The 22,920-nt window shown below is 32.7% G+C and overlaps 3 protein-coding genes across 3 annotated transcripts in view; 1 reads left to right on the top strand and 2 right to left on the bottom strand.

Moving 5' to 3' along the window:
• Window positions 1–15,130, bottom strand: part of LOC142353359 (uncharacterized) — a 32,234-nt gene extending 17,104 nt beyond the window's left edge. The window contains exon 1 of the mRNA XM_075405593.1: window positions 14,543–15,130. Within this exon, the coding sequence (XP_075261708.1) occupies window positions 14,543–14,918 (376 nt within the window). The 5' untranslated portion in view covers window positions 14,919–15,130. The remainder of the gene's footprint in view (window positions 1–14,542) is intronic.
• The window catches only part of LOC142353481 (muscarinic acetylcholine receptor M2-like), a 44,085-nt gene extending 25,032 nt beyond the window's left edge, over window positions 1–19,053 (bottom strand). Inside the window, exon 1 of the mRNA XM_075405737.1 lies at window positions 17,603–19,053. Within this exon, the coding sequence (XP_075261852.1) occupies window positions 17,603–17,972 (370 nt within the window). The 5' untranslated portion in view covers window positions 17,973–19,053. The remainder of the gene's footprint in view (window positions 1–17,602) is intronic.
• The window catches only part of LOC142353480 (uncharacterized), a 111,248-nt gene that overhangs the window by 776 nt on the left and 87,552 nt on the right, over window positions 1–22,920 (top strand). The gene's annotated exons all lie outside the window — the stretch shown is intronic.

Raw genomic sequence — 22,920 nt, 5'->3', positions numbered from 1 at the left:
GTCTCAGTTTTAAATCAGCTCTAATTAAAACGTCAGATTCCCTCTTGTGGCTAGGATTATCCCCTTAATACTCTGAGAGAAGTACGAGCTGCGCTTCAACTTCGTTCACGTGACGCCAAAACGTCAAGGCACAAAATTTAATCGGTATTAGAGGTTGAAAAATGATCTGCTAAGATGAGGGATTACAGCTTTTGAGTGGCGGTGGAGGAAAAATTGATAACCTATTGTGTCGCGTTAAGTCGGCGTTTTATATTTCGCCGGCATAGAGTTCAGACAAAATATGACGGGGGAAATGTAGAGATTTTTCATGGTTTTAGTTCTTCAATTAGGCGAGTGGCGTAAAACCTTTGAGAATGTCTCAATTTCGTCTGATATCAAGATTAAAGAGTTTATAAAACCCTATAGCATTTTGGTTTTCAAAAATAAACGATGTACGGAAACTAAACCTATTTTTGGTCCTAATGTTGTGTGATAATCAAATATTGCGACGCTTGAAAATTTTAAGGAATTTTCGGGGTTAAGATTTCAAGGTTCATCGCAATTTTTCAACTTAAAATTATAAACACAGAAAAAAGTTACATTGTAAGATTATGGCAGAAAATGGTAATCTTAAAAGATGCTGGCAGGATAACCAATCGATTTTGACCCGGGATAGTGGCAATTGTAGGAATAATCCACCAAACATGAAACAAATCATCGAATGAGAACAGGATATCAATTGCATCACACAAAAATTTGATTGAAAATTTTCTACAATGCATTTATATACGATGGGCCTCCTTAACAAGTTAATAGAAATATAAAAAAAAGAAACAAAGAAAAAAGCTGTTTAATTTGCATCACAGGTAGTGAGAAGCGAAGAATTGCGTTGGCTACGCTAGTTTTGTTTCAATAAACTAATCTTGTTCAATAAACTAAACTCTCAATTAATAATACCAACATGAAAAAATACCCCTGATTCGCATGCGAAAAAAATTCTTAAAGCTTATTCAGCAAGCTGTTAAGAACCTCGTCAAGTGGGTCTTTATTAACTCACATCACCAGATTTTATCCTGGATTAGCTGGTAAAGGTGAAAAAAAACAAAAATTACCAACAGACAGAATAATGAAATCGGGTATTCACCATTTACAGGGACAAAAAAATCAAAGGAGAAGACCGTTTTCAAAACAAATCGTGCTGAGAAAATGGAAAACATTTTTCCGCAAAATCATTTATTTGATTTTTACAATTCATTCCGACGCAGAAGTATACCCCAAAACTTCCACCTCAGTAAAAAAAAATTGCTCGGAAATCAGATACATAAAACGAGATACGCTTTAGGGGACATAAAATTAGGGGACACGCTTCGTATCTATTTTTCCCAAAAGCGTTTTCGCCATTTTCTGTGAAATTGAGATACTATCAAGTTCGAGATTAGATGACAAGTCCTGTAGTGCTTTATCGCTCAGTATAGATATCTATTTTTGCACTGAGTGTATCCTAATTTGCAATGTTGTCTAATTTATTGTCTGCTCTGGAATTTGCTAAAGTGATTTAAACTTTCTTAATTCAGCGTGAGAAATTTGCTTAAAAATATACCATAAGGGCTCAAGTAAATTTACTATTATGTTCGCCAATGCAAAAAAGCTAGAGTAAATGACGCTCTCATAGGTAGGATAAGATACGACAAAAAATATTTGTCTTCAATTGTAGGTTGAGAATCAGCAAAACACTACAAGGACGGAAGTACATTATTACGCAACCAAACAACATCCCATAGCAAATATTCAATTGATGTAACCTGGAATTGACATTCCAGAAAGAATTACATCCCAAACCACACATCCGAACGAAATCAGCGGGGATTGACATCCCAAAAGAAACTTTCAAACTGATCGAGAAAGAGAAAGAGATAAAAATGTAAAAAATTCAGAAAATAAAATGCAAATAAAGCCAATTAGAAGTCAAAACTCGTATTTGAAATTTTTTTTATATTAATATTTCCAGATTTATGAAAAATTAGAGAGTTGTTAGAGAATTATATAGAGTTTAGAGAGTTGGTAGAGGTGAAAAAAAACCAAAATTACCAACGGACAGAGTAATGAAATCGGGTATTCACCATTTACAGGGACAAAAAATCAAAGGAGAAGACCCTTTTCAAAACAAATCGTGCTGAGAAAATGGAAAACATTTTTCCGCAAAATCATTTAATTGATTTTTACAATTCAATCTGACGCAGAAGTATACCCCAAAACTTCCATTTCAGTAAAAAAAATTGCTCGGAAATCAGATACATAAAACGAGATACGCTTTAGGGGACATAAAATTAGGGGACACGCTTCGTATCTATTTTTCCAAAAGCGTTTTCGCCATTTTCTGTGAAATTGAGATACTATCAAGTTCGAGATTAGATGACAAGTCCTGTAGTGCTTTATCGCTCAGTATAGATATCTATTTCTGCACTGAATGTATCCTAATCTGCAATGTTGTCTAATTTATTGTCTGCTTTGGAATTTGCTAAAGTGATTTAAACTCTCTTAATTCAGCGTGAGAAAGTTGCTCAAAAACATACCATAAGGGCTCAAGTAAATTTACTATTATGTTCGCCAATGCAAAAAAAACTAGAGTAAATAACAAATTGATTATCGTTCATTTCATCAAATTTAACGTTTCAGATTTTAATGGTGGTTGGAAGAGTTTGTTGAAGAGATGTAATCTGCTTTGCTTTGTCCAAAAAATACACCAATTTCGTAAATTTCAGCAGATAGTGCCAACAAATCCTAAAAAAGAATGGCGATATTTTTCAGGAAAAAATACTTGGTATTGGAGACCTGTCATTAGACAGCAATCAACAGCGTATTTTCTGCATATTGGTCATAAAAACTTTTTCATCACCTCAACGTGTCAATAATCAGTTAGGATGAAAGCAGGGTTTTTTCAGAAAATAAAGTTATAGACACCTGGCAATAGACACCTGTCGATAGAAACCTGTCGAAAGACACCTGTCAATAGACATCTCTAAATAGACGCAAAAAATAGATGCAGAATTGAGGGATTATCCAGAAGAAAATATTAGACGCCTGTGAATAGACTTTAGGACTCCAATTCATCAGTCTCTTCTCTTCTTATAAATGTGCCCGCAAATGACAAGTATAGCCTGCAAAACAACCAGTTCTAAAACGAACATTAGTCAATTTTTGATATCAAAATAATTTCAAATCTTAGCTAGTATAATTGATTTTTTTCTGGGGAAATCCCTCAAAAAACGACTTTAGGTTTGTGTGGTGATGTCAATCTAATTTCGCGATCAATAATTCAAAGCAAATAATAAACATTGTGATAAATTTGAGCCCTGTATTTTTTGAACCTTTACTCCACTTTTTATCACTTTCATTTGCTAGCAATTAAAAAAAACTTTAAACCAGTTTCAATTCTCATAGACGCGCATTAAACTTTGAATTATGCAAAAAGGCGGATCATAGATAAAAACAGCGCGGAATCGATTTACGTGTCATGCAAAAAAGAGATACCCAAATCAAGCAGTGTAGACAGCTTGATACCTCGTGAGCAAAAAATAGGGTAAACAGCTTGTACCTCAACTCTGGTGTTAAATGCATGACAATTTTGCAAACGTGGGTTCCACAATTCCCGCAATTTTTCCAACTTTTGCAAAAGTACTTATCTTTGAAAACTTTTCGGGTGCTTTTCAGTTTTGGTTTGAAAAATTTTGAAACGTATAGCCTTGCTTGCCGATAACCGAAACTTTCAACCAGCTGGTTTATCAATCGCCTACAGTCTATTATCTCAGGAGTCTCAATGCTTTTAAAGAGAGGTGCAGCCACAATGCTGATTGCCAGAAATTCCCTCTTATGAGACTCATTCATGCTACAACACCCTCGGCCCCACATTGGTTAATCTGTAGTCTTGGTTCACCCAAATTTTAGTTGCGCAGTTTTTTGCTTTGCGAGATTTTGTTTGTCATCCAATGAGTGGGGACAACGATCAATTTTTTTCTGTTCAACCCGATTGTGTGGGTATATGAGGAAAAAAAATTGAAGACCCGATTGTGAGGGTTTCTGGGAACCAACAAAAGGCAAAGACTCAATTGCGTGGGCACCATGGTGATTAGTGGGTACAAACTGCCATAATAAAACTTTCTGCGAATCGACTGAGCTTAGACCTGATTTCAACCATGAGTTTCCCATGGCACACCTTAAAACAATGATTTAACTTTTTTAAAAATTTTCAATGTGTTAACAGGAAAAACGAACAAGCGACACGCGGATCTGGCAAAGTTGCACGTGGCGATTTGGGTAAACCTCTGCGGCATTATGTTTGAAGATAAGAAATTGTCAGGAATAAAAACCATCGAAGTTGAGAAAAAAATTGGTGCAGATGAACTTCTATCAATATATTTGAAAAATATTCACAATTGTAATTTTAAAAAATCTTGGTTGATTTTTTTTCCGTAAAAGCCAAACACTTTATACCAATAAAAGTGACTTATTTATAACTCAATCTTAAATGTTGATAGTGAAAATTTGTAGTGCGTTCTTTTCGATATTGACAAAAGTATTTCCCCAAAACAATAGAATTCAGCTTACGTACTTTAAACTATTCAAAAGCTTTAAAAAAACAGAACTGAACTGCATAAAAAGCAGCTTCGATGTGTCGGAATTAAAATGTCAGTTGGAAAACAAAGCAAAGCATACTTCAGATCTTGCTCCAAAACAGCACTGTTAGAACCATTTTCCATTTTTGTTGCTATTTTTTATCCAAATTTTTTTTTTGAAAACAAGCTGATGATTATTTGTTATAACAACCTTTTGATATTGTTTTAAAAACTCAATAAAACCTATTATGATAAACGTCATCATATCCTCCTACTATGAAGACGCACTCGTTGAGTTTAAAAAATCGTTTGTGCTTTACAAATCAATAAATTTGATTAACAAATACGCCAGATTCGATTTTGTGATTGATTCGAGAGAGTTTCAGAACAATTTAAGTATTGTTTTTAGTTTTGAATCCATTAAATATAGATTAAAGACAACTTCACGTAATAATATACTTTTCATAAACTCACGTCATTTTCACATTTTTTTCTCTCCTCATCCAAAATTAAAATTGAATCTGCCCATTGATTATGTTAAGTAACCTGTGCGCTGTTGTATTCTATGCTTCCGTTTCAGTAATTTAATCCAGACTTAATGCTTTATCAGACAAATACCAGAAAGATAACTTGATTTGTCATGCGCTAATTTTTCTTGCTCAATTTTTTAACTTCAAATAACACTTTTTTCGAAAACGTAATTAAGGTCGTTATACATGCGTCATTTTGAAATTTCTTTAGTGCTAATATTTTCGAAACTAAGCAATTCGCGCTAGAAATTGCAGAACCTATTTTCCGGTTGATTAATCTTTAACCAATATTATCCTACCGTGTTTCAGAATGGGATAAAAAAAACTGTTGGTTGAAAACAGAAATAGTTATTCTTGTCCACTTTGGTTTAAAAAATGGCATCTCATTCTGATCTTATTTAATCATGTGTGATAGGATGTTCTTTTAAAATTTAGTCATGCATTGTTCAAGTATCTCAGTTGTCCTGTCTGTCAAGATAATGTCATGATATGGACATTTTAAGATAATTGCATTGTAAACATCTTTATGAGGTTATATTTAAGCCAATTGCAGCAAGGAATTTTAAAAAGCAACCGTTATTCGAAATGTCCATTAAAAGCTGGGATAATAATGATAGGCATATTTTTCGGTAATTTTATACAGACTTAAAACGGAAGATTAGATATTAGTGTAGCGATAGGGTAAAATTGCCTCAGATAAAAATTTTTTTTTGTATAAACATCAATCACTTTTGCGCATTCTTTTCCCTTTTGGGAAGTAATTAACTGATTAATTTGCTTTATTTAGCAAAAATCTGCAAATTATTTGCTTTTTTGAACTGTTTCCTTTTTTCTGCAGCCATGCTAGATTATAATTGCGGGTATTGTCTCGCTTTTATAGATATAATAAAAGACAAGGTCGTTTATATTGTTCCATGTTCAAGAGTTTCGGATCATTTGATTGTTGCACTGTTCAGGAAACGAACTAGTTTTAGTAAACAGCCGTAGCCTTTTTTCCGGCATTACTAAAGGGGAAAATCAATAAAAATCAATTTTCCTATTTATTTATAAAAAGTTTTGCTTATTTTTTGGTTTGCGCTTTCAAAATTGATCTGAGACATGGTTAATGTCACAAAAATGCTTTATACGACGCGTCAACTATCTGTAATATAGTGATACTTCCGATAAACAAAAAAAAGTTTGTTCACGCAAGAGGAGTTGCAGTGTATTAGTTCACAGGAAAGAACCCAACAAATCTTGTTCCTTAAATGTCACAGTTACAGTTCAGTATACATCCAAATTTCGCTTAACTGAGAAAATAAGGCTTCTAATGTTGCAAAAAGTAGCATCAGATTAATTAATAAAGCTGTATAAAGTTACTCTGCAATGCCTTGAATCAGCCGGAAACTATTTTATAAAGCAGATAGAAAGCTAATTTACTGGTGGGCTCCAACAATATTTGTTACATGTTTGAAAAAATAAAATATTACGTTTGGATGACAAAAAACTTTTTACACAGAGACTGATAAATAGCACATAAATGCCTGTTAAAACGAAGCTATAAAATAAAACATCATCACCAGCAATGTAATGAGGCCACCTTTTCCTGCTTTCTGATCTTATCACATAATTTAAGCTCGTTAAAAATTTTTGAAGCATGTAAAAACGAGAAACTTTCCTTTCGAGAGTTAATGAGACTAAAACTCTATCAAAGTTAAGCCCGTTAACTATAAAATGCATGAAAAAATTGATAAAACAATGCCATTGTAATTTTAAAAACGGAGGAAAACGTGTAACTTTTAACTTAGGTAAGGACATTAATCATTTGAAAGGTTTATCATTCAAATATTTAAAAATTTTTGATAACATTATGTTGCCCCTTCATTTTGCGCATATTGGCCTACTGTAAAGATCATTAACCTCATAAAAAACCTCAAAAGTTCTTTCAAAGTATATACTTAGGTCGATGATCTTCATTATCCGGCTCAGATAGTGAGTTTCAGATAGCACGTTGTAAACTGCAATCTAGCGGTTTCTAAATTATTGTTTAATCAATTTTGAATCTGTTTCATTACTCCCTGACTACATGGTTTTTCTCGACTTTTTTCCTACGGTTTATGTAGTGTCTATTGCAATGAAAGCTTTTGAAACTAAACCATTTAGTCCTCCTTGCGAGTAAAATACCTTTCTATTATCTCTGATCGATGTTTCTGCTTCCTGGCAAAGCTTCCGAGGTCATGTAGTAGAAAAATGACTAAGCACCCATTAGTGTGTGTGCATGCCAGCTTGCGTACTTGTTTGTGTGTTTGTATGTGTTTGTTTGGGTGCAGCTGCATGTGTGCGTATGAGTTATGTGCCTCGATAATATACCAAAATGTCGGAGAATCTCACATACAAAACACAGAGTCTCAAACAAGCAAGGATTAATTTTATGAGCATAGAGTCTCTTTGTTCAACATGAGAACATGTATCTCTGACCTGCTCTAAAAAATACTTGAGAAGCTTAACGTTCAAAGTTCTTTCAAAGCATATATTTACGCCATAAATTTTCATTATCCGTCTCAGATATTGAGTTTCAGATACCATAATGTTAACTGCAATCTGCTTGTTTTCTAACTTGTCGTCTGCTTGATTCTGAATTGGTCAACTATTTTAATATCTCTTGATTACGTACATTTTCTCCATTTTTCCAACAGTTTGTTTAGTGTCTATTGCAATGGAAGTTTTTTAACCTCCACCAATTAGTCCTCCTTGTGACTAAAATACCATAATATTAACTGCAATCTGGCCTTTTGCTTACTTTTTATTGTTTCGACCCCTCTTGAGGGGGGAGAAACTACATGCTCAACTGGGTTCTTTTTTGCTCAGACAATTATGGCCGATCAATATATTCATCGTAGAGAGTTGTGAGTGGTATCATCAAAACGCAAAGCCCATCCAGCGTAGAATATGGAATTAAAAAGTTAGAAGTCACATTTCCGGAAGTTTGGTCGAAAAATTAGTCAAAAACGTTAACAGTAGTGTTGTTGATTTGATTTTCAAAGACATAAAAGTATTGTTGACTATTTTGGTTTATTTTTTTGGCAAAAATTTGGGCTAAATAATTCAAAATTCAGCCTTTCGTTATCAGAAATGGCACGAGATACGGTTCCTCATTCCACTTTGCTTAAATTCGCCAAAAAACGCGCCAAAAAACCACTAATTCAGTCTTTGTAAACTCCAAGGGGGCTATTCTTACTTAAACTTCCAATTTGAATGCTCCGGAATAAACGTTTTGGCATTTTTTGCTAACTTATCTCGATGATTATCAAAAACGCAGCTTTTTTAAAATTTTTAACAAACAAAAAATCTATATCTGTAACAAATATATTTAAGTGTTCTTAGTTGACAAACAACAAAAATCATGCGAGTTTTGGTACTGTCTTGAACTGGTAAAATCTAAAATCAATTTGGATTGTAATCAGTGTGTCTCTTTTTTTAAAAATCGATATTTTTTTATCTTTAATGAGGAACAGAACGATTCAAATCAGAGCTCACTGGTTATAGGTCCAATTGGCTTCCTAAATAATTTCAAATTGTTGTCTGTAGTTTCTACTGGAAAGCTTGTGGTCGTTTTGACTTCTAAAGTTATCTGTTTATTTAATAAACAAGGGCTTTTTCAACTTTGCCACTATTTTTCTCTTAATTTGGTCAACTTGTAGCTTAGTGTCGGCAAAGAAAGATCACTTCTCTCTACTGAATTAAAATTAGTCTTCAATGCGGTTTTCTGCATTAGATTTTGATTTTGTGGTCTTAATACTATTAGAGTTCACAATTTTTTTTTCACTTTTAGGCATTTATCTAATTTTCACGCCTTTTTTCGTTTTTTCTTTTGTGACATTGTTGAGAATTGACATGAAGCTTTACTGGCGTTCAAAAAGAGGCAAAATGACACCAATCAAAAAATTTTAAAGGTACAGATTATGGTTTTAACGGCTTCGACAAGACTTTCTCGAAGAATTAAATTGAGTTTTTTTCAGTTTTGTCTTTAATTGTCGTTTTTGCTTTTTCTTTTAGTCTTGTGAAATTTCCTGGTGAAGGTCAAATAATTTTGGTTGTTTTGGCGGGTTAGATGAGCCTATACTTTGATTTGAGTGGATAGCTGATGACTTCATGAGTTTGAAATCAATTGTTCAAAAACGCTTTCCAACATCGCTTTTTTGTTCTTTTTGTGTGTTTTTTTTATCTAGTTCCGTTAACTAAAGATCACATATGACGTTACTGGTGTCGAGAAAAAAGCGGGAGTGTGCAAAATAAATTTTTTCAAAGAATTCTTTATGAAAGTACTGGCTTTGACACGGGCTTTCGCAGAAACAAGTAAATTTAATTTTTGTTTTTATCCATATTTGACGTGTTTTTTAAAATGTAAGACATATATAGAATAACTATAGGTCTCAAAGGCTTCTTTCAGACAAATAAGTGAACCTATTTAATTATTTCATTTTGTAGCTAATTGGTTTTACGGCTTTGAAATTAATTGTTTTCGAAAAACAAAAAATTCTTATTTTTACTTCCTATTCGCTTTTTTGCCATTTTTTTTACCTAGTCTCATTGAACAGAGCTCTCATACCAAAATAATAACATTCGAGGAAAGCACCGCTGAACACATTTTGTTTTGAGATGCGGAAAATGGTTTTACAGCTTCAACAGCGGTTTCCAACAAGTTTCTTTTGAATTTTTGTTTGTTATCTCTATTTGTTGTTCTTTTTATAACCGCAAGAAAAATTAAATAAAGACAGGTCTTATTGCCTTCATATATATATATATATATATAAATTGAAAATACTAAAATGTTTGAATACTTTCAGTTGATATCTATTGGTTTTCCTTTCTTTGAAATAAATTGTTTTTAAAAATATCAGCAAATTTTTTACCTTTGCTGTTTTTTGTCTAACTATAACCGAGCCTTATCATGGATTTGTCCCATATCTTTTCAAGATAAAAACAAGTTATTTTGCTTAGTTTCAGTTTCATCTGACGCTATCTTGAAATATTATTATGTTTTTTTTTAAAAAAAGACATAAAATTTTGGATGTAATTATTTTGGTTGTTTTTGTTGTTCGATTTTATTGTTCGTTTTGCCTCGCTTTCTTAATAATGGCGTATCTCATCAATCTAATGCGGTTTATTCAATTTCACTATCGTTGGAGACGATATTTTTGTTCATACATAATTTTTTTGAAAAATACTTGAAATTTTTGGGTTTTCTATCTGTTCTGATGTGAACAAACGCACATTACCGAGCCTCCTTGTTTGCTCAATTTTGAATTGATCAACTGTTTTATTTTTTTTCTGATTCCGTGGCTCTTCTCTATTTTTTGCTGCGGTTTGTTTGATGTCTATTGATAAGAAAGTTTTTGTAACTCAACCAATTAGTCCTCCTTGCAAGTTAGCTCTCTATAATATGTGATCGATGTTTCCGCTTCCTGACATAACTACCGAGGTGAGGTATTAGAAAAATGACTCATCACCCATTTGTATGTGCGTGAGCGGAGCGCAGGAGCGTTTGTTTGCATGTGTGCGTGTGCGTGCGTGGGTGAGAGTGTGTGTGTGAGTGTGTGTGTGTATTTGTGTGTGTGTTTGTGTGGGTGTGTATATATGTGTGTGTGTGTGTGTGCGTGTGTGTGTGTGTGTGTGTGTGTGTGTGTGTGTGTGCGTGCGTGCGTGCGTGTGTGTTTTTAATGCGCCATAAGTACTATTTAAAACTGAATATTTCTTAAAACTTCACATAAAAATTATCCATCAATTACTTTCTCAACAAGTTTAGCTTAGGAGCTCTATTCAGCGCTTTTCGGCTTTTTTCCTTTAAAAAATTGCAGCTCAAAGTCGCCATTAGTTTTAACAGTTGAAAGCTAGACTAAAACTTTCAAGTTTTTCCGAGGACAGATTGGCCTTTTCGACTTCAAAGTGAAAACCTTGGCAGTCTTGATATTTCTTAGAATTATTTACTTTTTTGCTCAGACAGCTTAGATCTCAATTCTCCTTTTATAATTCTGACTCGGAGCCCATCAAAACAGATATCAAAGTGTCAAGCCCAAATATAAAATTAAAGCAAACAAACGCCTCTGTTTTGTCTTTCCAAAAAAGCACAAAATCTGCGCAAAAACAAACAATTATTGTTTTCTTTTTGTCTGATTACTGTTCAGTATAATAACAGTCTGCTTATTCCATATTCAGCACGTTTAAACATGGCTATATAGTTAAATTATTGATTTAGTTTAGTTTATCTTTCGTGCTATCTTTCCATGCTTAAAAACTGGGCTTTATGTCCATATCTGGACGGGTAGGAAAAATTGATTGCCCAATGCATGGGTAGATTAATGTCACAATGTGTAGACCACCTGCCGAGGAGGTTGAGACAGATAGAGCTTTGATAAATGTTTCCTTAAAAAACAGGGAATAACTTTTCCACGCTCACACTATAGGACCATTAGTGATAGAACAGTCGAGAGCTAATGTAAACAAACGACTAAACGTTTCTTTAATTTGTGCTAAATATATCTCATTCAATATGTACTAAAACAAATCACATTCTATAATTTTTATCTTTGACCTAAAGTTTAAACGCATTTATCACATCAAATCTTTTTTTCCCCAAAGCGATGAACTAAATAATAAATAATTCATTCCATTTATGGAAAAACGACGTGTTGTTTCCTCCAGTGATAACATTTTTCAAGTTTTCAATTTTGATGGACAAATTTAATTTGCGTCGCAGCGAGCGGAAAGCATTTAAAGCGCCCGAAAATAAAAGAAAAATGAAATTTCAGCAACTAAAATAGTTGAAAGCATAAAAAATGAAAGCACCTTTTTGAAGCATCATTTAGTTTGAAGTTGTGCGGTTAAGTGATCTTTCGGCTATGCGGTTTCTTTCTTGTTTTTTCATGTGTTATTTTTCCTAATGTGCTATGGCAAAAGAGGGCCCTGAACAATTTCCTGCCTTTTCAATTGCTTTTCTTAAACCTTTTCCGTTTTCATCAACGTGCTTCATTTATAAATGAAATCCATTTTCATCAAATAGCAAACTCAACGTAAAGACTTCAATAAACTACGAAAAAAAACAAAAGCGCCTTTAGTCCGTTAAAAATATATCATCAGTTTGGAAATTGGAAATCATGCACGCTCTTAATTTTTAAAATATCGAATCGGAAAATGATTTGTTCCCACCTTTTACCTATGTTGGGAGGGATTTTCACGTCTGATGAATATTTGCCTAAGGAAAATATTCTCTGCATGAGAAAATTTAACTTGGTATATAATGGCGAAAACACAGCAAAGATTGTGGTAAAATTTCACAGTCTTAAGAGAAATGTTCTTTCAATTGACACAAAAAGCTCTCTTGAAAAATACAATTAAAAAACAGCGTTACATTAATTTTAAGCATCCTTCAAAATGATTAGCGAGTTCAACGCGTTCGATAAACAAATTCGGATCGAGTTTTTTTTCAACTGCTTTTACGCTAACAGCAAAGCCTTTTTAATACAAACATCTTCTTAATTAAAAGTGGTATTAATTTTAAATGTCATTTCTGTTTTGAAACTTGACGCAAATTTGATGACGTAAGCAGACGACCTGTTGCGACTTGGCTCACAATTCGCAGAAGCTTTTAAAGTTTAAGGTAGACAAAAAGGTAAAATGAAGTTGAAGCAAGTTAACTCCATCAAATGCTAAGTCGATAAAAACCATTTGCGCATTGCCGGCCAGTAAGTCGCTAAGAAAGCTATCTATCAGACAAGAGGGCTCGTTTAAAAGCATCCCCACGTCAATTTTCTACCCTCTTCTTCCGAAAATTTTTCCTGCAAATCAAAAATTGGTCTGGTTGTTACAAGTTGTCAATCAACATTTTTAGCCGTAATGTTAACTTCAAGAAGGGACGTTATATGAAAGCTCAGTCGTTTTACTGGCAAATTTTTTAAAGCTTAAAATTTCTTTTAAAAAATTCTCTAAATTCACGATAATTCAATCCTTTTTTCAAATTTGATTGTCTAAAAGGGAACAACATTTTCTATTTGCCAATGTCAAGATATTCAAATTTCTGCATAATTGGCTCAGTGTTGAAAACTGTTGAAGTAAAAGTTGGGAAATGAAAAGTCTAGAAAATTTGTTCAAGAATAAATAAAGAATGAATCTGATCTAGCTATGTCAAACTAGTTCATGCGGTGTTTGTATATAAAAGCAACTTAGATTTTGAAGTTATGAACACTAAAATGATCGTTAGCGGGTAAGCGTCCTTTTAGTAGATCATTCTGGAAATTAGTAGCAAAAAAATTACTCAGAAAATAAGTTTAAGCTCATTGTCTTAACAGATCATATCAAACCAAAATCAACAAACTAGCTAACGATTTGCTCGTGAGAACCTGGCATAGCACTGGCTTCTGGCGTAGCAATCTTAAACTAAGGAAGGATATCCTCACTGGGTGATGGGGTAGCGAAGTGAGGGGGGATTGAGAATGTGGGTTAAAAACAACCAAAATTCTCCCTACACCGGTAAAATATGACAAACTGTCAATTGAAGTGATACGTATCGTTGGTCTCATAAAAATAATGGCGAATTTTTTAATCAATCAATCTCACTCAATGAGAGCGGAGAAATCATGAAAAAATTTGGTCTGATCCAAATTAAGGGTAGCATGCAAAAATTTTCACGATAGTGACAATGAAACTAGTCAGTATGCCCAACTAAGTTAAATTAAACCACGAAACATACACGAAGAATCTAGCAAACCTTTAAAAAAGAGAAAACGCAACTTTATATCCATAAGTTTGACTAAAAAATTGACTATCAGGACCAAAGTAATTGCAGCAAACTTGTTTTTTTAAGGCAATTAAAACAATACAAAACGCAGTTTACTGTTTGAAGAACGCCAATTGCCTAACCCAGACATTTCTCCAAAAAAAGCATTAAATTGAATAAAGAACAAATTTGGTACAAATTGCGAACTCTATTGAATTTTCTTGTGACAACATGCACAGACATGTGAACTTACACAAAGACAGTGACGTCATGCACAGATTTTTTCAACACACAGACCGTGACGCAAAAACTCACAAACGAATAAAGTTATAGTTATGTGACATTTAAGTATTATTATTTCATGCGGTATGAACAGGAAAGCAAGCAAATGAAAATTCTTGACTTCTTCTTGAAATTTCTTGAAAAACTTTTTTGTTTGAAATAGAGAGAAATCTGAAAAAAACATCTGGCATATTGATTCAATGTTTCAGCAGTTTTTAATAGGTACCTTATATTTCTCTACGCCCAACATGCCAATGGCTCACAAAGGTTTTAACAGAAAAAGAAGAGCTCAGCCGACCTGAAGTTTATTTCCCTTAATTGAAGTCGGAATTATGTTTTGTAACCATTATTTTTTAATAACTAGACTGATTAATTAGTTGAACTACCTGACGGGTTTGCAGTTGTTACCAAATCTTTTGAAAACATTTTTGGTAATACTTTTTCAATCGCCGGAATTGCTGACGGATGCAACATGCAAGAGCTCTCGATATCTTCAATTTTTGGTTTGGGTTTTGATTCGTCTTGAACTATGAATAAAAAAATGTTGCGCAATAATGAACCGTTGTTTGTCGCTAAATTGTCAACATCTGTGTCTGTAAAGTTAAAGCCCGCAATCGTTAAACCTTGTTTTAAACCGCAATTACTGTTGCAATCAGTATCGCCCGATACCCATTTTGACGTAAAAGTTGTGAAGAAACATAAAAATATTGACATAGTTTGGAATACAACAACAAAGTAAACGAGCAAGCTTGGCTTTAGCATAGTTAATAAACATCAAAGATATTAATAACTATTCAACTAACAAATATTGAATGATATTGTTCTGCGTTTCATTTTTTTCTTTAACTTGCTAAAAATTGGCTAACTAATATTTGTTCACAAAGTCGTCGGCGAAGTACAGTTGAATTTGATATAAAATACAGACAATTTTGATTGAGTTTATTTTTGTAGAAGTACACTCTTTGACTACTGAGCTCGTGCTGTTTATATCTTCAATTAATTTTTACTCCTTTGCAAATGAGATACATATTTTGTCATTGAGACCAGAGTTTTATATTTAGTTATACAAGATTGAGGTGATACCATTATTTGGATCACTGATTCTGAGTTGAACCACTGCACAACATTTTATACCCGCTGGAAACTTTGAGCATGTTGAAGAAACCGTTTCAATAAAAAAAAATTTTCAAACGTGTAGAATTTTACTGTTAATCGAAAAGCAACAATACTACAAAACAAAAGTAAAGGTATAGACAAAAATGAGAAACCAGGTTATAATTGATGGAAAAAATCTTGTTTCGGGAGTTTGTTGCTATTCAATTTGCAGCGAACAATCTGGTTAATGGGAGAAACGCTTCCCAATACACCGTGAAGGCTATATGTTTTGATGAAAAAACATAATCAGAATTTTGACCAAACAATAAATAAAAAATAACGATATAGAAGAAACAACAGATGAAAACGATGTTTCCGAATTTTTCTAAAATCAGGCAATAATTTTCACGTAAAAAATTGTTATGTCGAAAATTTCACATTGTGCAACATTAATTTAGCATCGTGCCGTTTAATCAAAAATCTTTGAAGTTTCTATTTATTATTGAATTAAGCCAAAATGATCAAGCAAAAACAATTTCAAGACCATTTATATTTTTGATAGTTGCAAAAACTACACTGAGCAAAATCAAATTCAAAACACCTTCATAATAATACACAAATAATAATACGACTCGAATATATCAAAATTTCAAAGCATAACAAACATTACGTGGCAAATGTTGAATTTTTCGATTAAATTTCCTCGGTTTTGTCACTATATTTCACGGCCATGTTTCGAGATTAGAGCTATGAGCATGTGCTAACAGCAAACAAATTTAGATCAAATTTGTTTCACGTTTGTTTATATCTGTCGCAATTCATAACGATGTTTATTTTTGGGGCTAGCATGAAAAATAGTGACTGTTTGTTTTTCAAATTTTTGCTATAAGTAACTCATTTCAACTCGGCACATTTGCTCATGTATGTATTATCTAATAACTCACGTAGTGTCAAAAAAGATGAAAGAGATTTTTTGTTATTATTTTCAGAGCTGTCCAATTAGAAAATAATTGTGGATTAAAAAGACAATTTGAATTTTTGCAATTACCCGTATTACCGTTCGCATTAACATTTAAATCTTCGAAATGGGTCTCAAAGATTTATTATTAAAATTATGCCAACAAAGTTTTAAGCTAACTAGATGCTCAAAATTGTGGAAATGGGTTACGTTCATCCGTGAAAAATAGTGACATTATTTCTTCTGTTTTCATAATTTGTTGACACTTATGTTACCATTGATTAACTGAATTCCATCCTGAACAGAGATTGTGCAAAATGAAAATGGTGACAAAATATTTTCACTTGTTTCCACGAAACACATTTTTTTCTCTGAAAATTTTGGACGTATGCCACGTAGTCAACAAAATTAGACGATACGTCAACATTTTTAAATGGGTGTTTCCATCAAGCACAACTCAATACAGTAAAATATCAAAATTTAGCAATTTCTCGCTAACTTTTTTTTGATGTTGCTTGAAACTGAAAAAAACTTACGTTTAAAGGAATTTAAGAAATAAGTAACGTCAGAAAAATTAATGACAAAACTTTGTAATCGCTGATTTATTTTCTTTTTTATCAACAGAAATAAACGCTTATAATCTGATCATCGCGCAAAAAATATAATGGAGGCTAATTCTATTAACACAATTTATACCTGCATAATTACACAATCTAATTTTGCAAATAATCTTCTGTATCATTTCAGCATCGGCCAAAATGGCTAGTATCTTTCATTTTTGGTATATTTTAATTAGTTTCAATAGCAAAAAAACCTGTGCTTTGTTTTTAGTTTCGATTATTAGTATGCCCACTTGCGAAAGTTAGACTAAAAACCATAAGAGCTATTCGACGAAAGAGTTTATATAATTTTAACGAAATCAGTTAACTATCATATGCGTTGTTGACATTATGAATGGAATGTTCGGAGTTGTTTTAATATAACACAGTTCATACCAACACTTCTATTGCCAATTGGGATCTTTTCTGTTTCAGCCCCCCCCCCCCCAGCTTAGTGAGCATAAATTTTTTATGACCCCCAGGCCCATGTGCTATTTTCTTACATAGTAACGTGCTATATAACAACATATAATTTGTAACAGGGGTCATAAAAACCACTGGGGGGGAACAGAATAGATCCACCAATTTTTTCAAAGTTGAGTTTCAAGAACTGAGAAGATAATGCCTCATTTAAAAATTAGTTGTGCGTTTATCATCGGGAAATTTTTCATGACAAGAAAAATTTATATATCAAATTGTAAATCGATCATTAAAAAAATGTGAAACAAATCTTTAAACGAAATGTGAAAAGAAAACACAAAGTAAATTGATTAAGTTTTGATTACTCAACTGACCTGTAAGAGTGTAGTGGGTGAACACAGGGACGGAGACAAACGTCATTATGAAATCAGCAACTGCCAAGTTCACCAGAAGATAGTTGCCCAATTTCTGCAGTTTTTTCTCTTTGAAAAACGCCAGAATCACCATCAAATTAGCCAGCGCACTGAAGCACACGAGCAAAACTGCCGCTGTTGTGATCATGGCAGTAGTCATTGTGGAAAATTCCACTACCGACTGAGAGTTTCCGCTGCCTTTTTGTTCAGCTGAGGAGTTATTCACTGTTACGTAAGAGTTAGATAATGATGCAATTGCTCTATAAAAGCGCCGGGATTCGTGGCTCTGATCTGGCGCAGAAGTATACACTTCATTAAAAATTGACACCATTTTGTAAGCGAGTGAAATACGGCAGCAAACACGTGAACAGATGGAAAAATTACTATACGGAAATGACTTCACCAGGGGAAAATTTGCGCATTTCGTGAATAAATATCTAAATTTGTTCTCAATATAAGTTTGTAATTGTGTTCAACAAGGGAAGAAGTCTGAAAAATTATTGGGGAAATCAAAAGGGGGAAATACTCAATGAGACGCAAGATTGAGGGAAAAGATAGTTGGGGAAAAAGAGGCAGACAGACGAGGGGTGCAAACTTGAAACCTCAGTAATAAGGGAGCGCAATTTCACCCTTTTCGCCCAAATCCCCGCTCAGTAAAAGGCGCAAATTCTTTTTCTCCCCGGGACGCTAATGAGATTTCTGTCAGTTTGCACAAAAGTAAAAGCTTCTGCCGTTTTTCTTTTCCTCGGTTGAAAAGAATTAGCAACTATCGTCAAAATTCAAAAATCGAGGAAAGGCGTTACAAAATAAACAGTGGTCAACTGCAGAGTAAAATAGGTTTTGCACTTTGAGAAAAGGCTAATAACAAACCTTTCTTTCTTGGTTAGCTGCGAAAATTTGAAAAGGTGAAAGGAAACGTGAACAAAGAATGAGCTTCGTTTTTAGTCTTGAGATAATAAACGTGAACAACAAGGTGGGAGGAAAAATTGTGGTTGTGAAAATGGAAGAGGCTAATTATAGCAAAGTAAATTAAAAGTATTTTTGAACTACGGTTGCTTCCCGCTTTGTACTAACTAGAGCAGGGAATGAGTTAGTAAAAACGAGGGGGACTATTATTACTTTTTGTGAAAGCGCAACTGAACATAAATGAAGTTATTAAAGAAGAGAATAAGCATTCCTTATGCTTTGTTTCATTTGGCATTTTTGGAGCCTTTTTCACTATTGTATGACAGAATATTTTTGCTTACATATGGCCCAATTTTTAGCTCAAAGTAACTTATAGGCTACATTTTTGTGAATAAATAGGTTACAACCATTTGATAAATGTACAACTTCAATACACATTTTAACGTGCGTGAATATTTGATTGGTCAAGGCAAAATTTATGCTTTTAAATTATTGCTTCAAAAATCAATGACTAAATGGATTTTTTTACACAAAATTTTGGCCACGGAAAAATAGAGAAAATTAAGTTATCCAGCCATTCACAAATTTCTTTTTTCTTACGCAAATTAGCATTGTTATGTAACACGCTTGCTTTGGAAATAATAACAACTAAACTTTCTTCTATTATAGTTGATAAAAAATGGTGTTTACAATTTAGACAATGTTGATTGTTGTCGCATTTAAATAATGCATCAAAAGATTGTTTTTGCAGTTGTGTTTGCGTGCGCACCTTGTTTTTGATATAATTTTTTCCTCAAGGAATAGAAGATGATCGATTATTTTTTCTTTCATTTCTAAAAATATACCCTAGCAACCATAGTTTATACACAGCACAATCACGGGTCATTTTCTGTAGACGCTGGTATTGGGTTTTATATAGGCTACGGCTCCGTGGGTAATAAAAACAACAGTAATAAAATACGGAAATATCTAGTTCACAATCTAGAATGAATGTTGGGCAAAAAATCTTTAAGGCGCATTTTTAATTGCCCCCCGGGTGGCGCTCTGAAACGATCAGATTTCCAATTGAAATTGACTGAACTGAAACTTATCCATACCAGCGTATATCAACTGCAAGAAATGACATATATTCGGGTGTTAATTGAAAGCAATATTGAAAATCAAAACTTATTCTTGCTAATTTATTAGCAGCACGAATCTTTATGATTAAAAGAACTCAAATTTATACGATTCAAGCGTAAATTACCATACTCGAAGTACAAGGAATATTTTGTAAAAGTCGGGCTCCAACTCCAAATTTACACCTTAATCTTTAGTGTTAAATTTAGCCCGGCGCGGTTGAACAGTTTACCCGTTCAGGCTATCAACATGGTACAAACAAACTTTCCGCTCGAGAAAGTTTGTCTGAAATTCAAGAAAGCAATTTTAGTTGAAATGTTCGTGTCACCTGATTATAAATGACAATAGGCTAAACTTTTATATCCCGCTAAATTTTGTAATTTCACTTTAGATATCTTTAAGGTGCATTTCGTCCGTTCCCGTCAAGGGCGGTGTTTACGGAAATTCTATTTATTGCATTTCCATGTAAATATAACAATGAACCCAAACGCACTTCAAGGCCCTAGCATTGCTTGCCCGAGAGGTTAATAATATTCAAACAGCACTTTTGGAAAAAAAAGCTTAGCCCCCCACACCCCCTCTTCCCCGCACCCAAAGAAAACAGCTAATGGAAACTGTGAAGGCCACAACAAACTACAAAGATAAAGAAATGGAATAAAGATATTAGACTTATTTTAATGGATATTAGGGTTCATACTACACGGAACTAGTGAATTTCATTAACTTCCTAGACGAAGCCCGATTTAAGACTTCTAGCTGATGAAGAAAGAAAAATAACTTTACGATGGTAACCATTAATGGATACCATAATGGTGTAGATATTTGACCTTTTGACTTTGAATTTGAACCTCCAGGGTAGAGAAAACCATTTAAAAATAATCAGAATTGAGAAATAGTGCAATAACTTGGACGAAAAATTCTGCAAGAGATAGTTAGAATGATGAAATGTCGTTTTCAATATTTAACAGATTATAGAATTACATGAAGTCTTACAAGAAGGCTCCACATTGAGTTAAAGGTGCCAGCCGGTCAATCATTATTGAAATCTGAGCAGTATTTGAAATAATAAATGAAGAATAAAGACCGATTGTTGACATTAAAATTTTTTTGTTAAAAAAATAAAAAAACTGTTAACTCTGTATTTTTGACAGCGGTAATTTATCCAGTTTTTCTTAACAGCAACTACCACAGTAATTGTTTTTGATGTGACAATCTTGAAAACAGGCTTTCATGGCCTAATAGTGCTCTCCCAGAGTGATATCGATTCTGTCTCGATGTAAATACACATAATTAAGACATTGTTTTTCTTTTGATATCTGGAAACAATGTACTGTTATTATTACAAATATTTTTAATAACCTGGTTCAACACAACAGAACGGCTCCTGCGAGAGTCTCTCAAGTCCCAACATACGTAAGATTGTCGAAAAAAGTTTTGTTTCGAGATGAAAAGCTTTCTCCACGATTAGTTTTGCAAAGCTCAAATTGGGGAAATTTATTGAAGGAGCCTCTATTACAATTTGTTTTAATATTAAAACTGATACAAAATCACAATGTCCAATTAAACATCCCCATAATTTAAACCGATAATTAACTACATATATTGTCAGTTATTTTGAAACATAAAGCAGCTTTTTAGAAAGCTGGAGCTCAACAAGATCAATCAATCGCAAAGAAAAATTTCTTAAAAACACAGACATCAATAAGCAATGAGTTAAACACCAAAAGTTGGAAACAAAGAATTGATTGATTTTTTCTAATTAAATTTATATGAAACTGTTAAAATGTTTATCACTTAGATACACTCAATACCCAGTTAATAATTTTTTAACCAAAATCTTCAAAAGTTAGAAAGATGTCAAAAGAAGTGAGTCAAGCCGTTGATTACGTCAACGTACTATTTTTGAAATTATTTTAATTTCAATTGTTCTCAATATTTGAACCATTTTTAAATTTGAGCAAATAAAGTAAAACAAATAAAAAAATCTATTCGTTTTTACTCTAGAAGTCAAAGATAAAGTAATTATCTAGTTTTTCTTACATGTTTAGTTTTGAAATGATGAAGTGTTTTGTATTCTTTGCCTCACTAAAATAAATTTAGTGAAATGGAAAGTCAATCAATTTTGTGTCAATTGCAGAAAATACGTTTTGAAATCAACCAGTCTTAAATTGATAGGACAGTTGCAGTTTTCGTTTCTTCTCAAAACACTGCATTTTTCTGTTCCCATGATCGGTTCCTACTCTTAATTGTATAGAAAATCTTAAACGAAGTTAAAGGAATAATGAATTACTTTCGCCGTTGAAAAAAAATTCTAGGACAAGGATGCCCTTAGTTTCACAGCAAACAAATTCCAACACATTTCAGAGAAGATAGCAAACATGTTAGATATTTGTTTCATTTTTTTTTATATTTCCTCTTTCTGCAGGAATATTTTATATTTTTATTTTCTGTATGTTTAACCTCTGAATGCTCATGTTCCATAAAATTTTAAATCAAAAATGTATTGGCAAAAAAATCTTAAAAAGCACTGAAAAGAAAAAAAATGCTGTCATAAAGTTTGAAAAAACCTGTTGTTTCATTCATTTTTTTATCTTTTGATTACTATAATGAACTTTCTCTGTTAAAATATTCTATAGGAATTTTTCTAAACAAATTCTTTTAGTCTTGTTTTCAAACATGTTTTCGTAGCCGAATATATATTTATGTAAGTATTCTAATTTTCTTATAACATAACCCATCCCCACAAAACTGTTTTTCTTTTGATTGCTTTTTCTTCAATTTTTAAAAACAGCTCTCATTTTTAAGCCTGCAACAAGCATTTTAGTTACTTTATAAAAATCAAAACCAAGTCTCTTAGGGCTACAAAATATTTTCTCTTTTTTCCATGATGAAAAGCAAAAAAAATTGACTGGAGAAAAAGTAATCAAGTCGCTTGTAAATATTCACAGATATTAAAAATGTTGGAGCTATGAGACATGAATGATTTTTCCAAAAGCGAGTTGATCGGAAATTACCTAAATTAATCTAGAATTTTCTGAAGATAAAACCGTGGGGCTGGAAAAGAGTTCTCATTTTCTAACACACACACACACATATGTTCCTATAGGTATATATATATATATATATATATATATATATATGTATATATTATATATATATATATATATATATAATATATATATAATATATATATATATATATATATATATATATATTATATATATATATATATATATATATATATATATATATAT

Source organism: Convolutriloba macropyga, chromosome 14, assembly GCF_964194025.1.
Source record: "Convolutriloba macropyga chromosome 14, txConMacr16.3, whole genome shotgun sequence".
Classification (NCBI taxonomy): domain Eukaryota; kingdom Metazoa; phylum Xenacoelomorpha; order Acoela; family Convolutidae; genus Convolutriloba; species Convolutriloba macropyga.
This window is presented reverse-complemented; position numbering and strand designations above follow the sequence as displayed.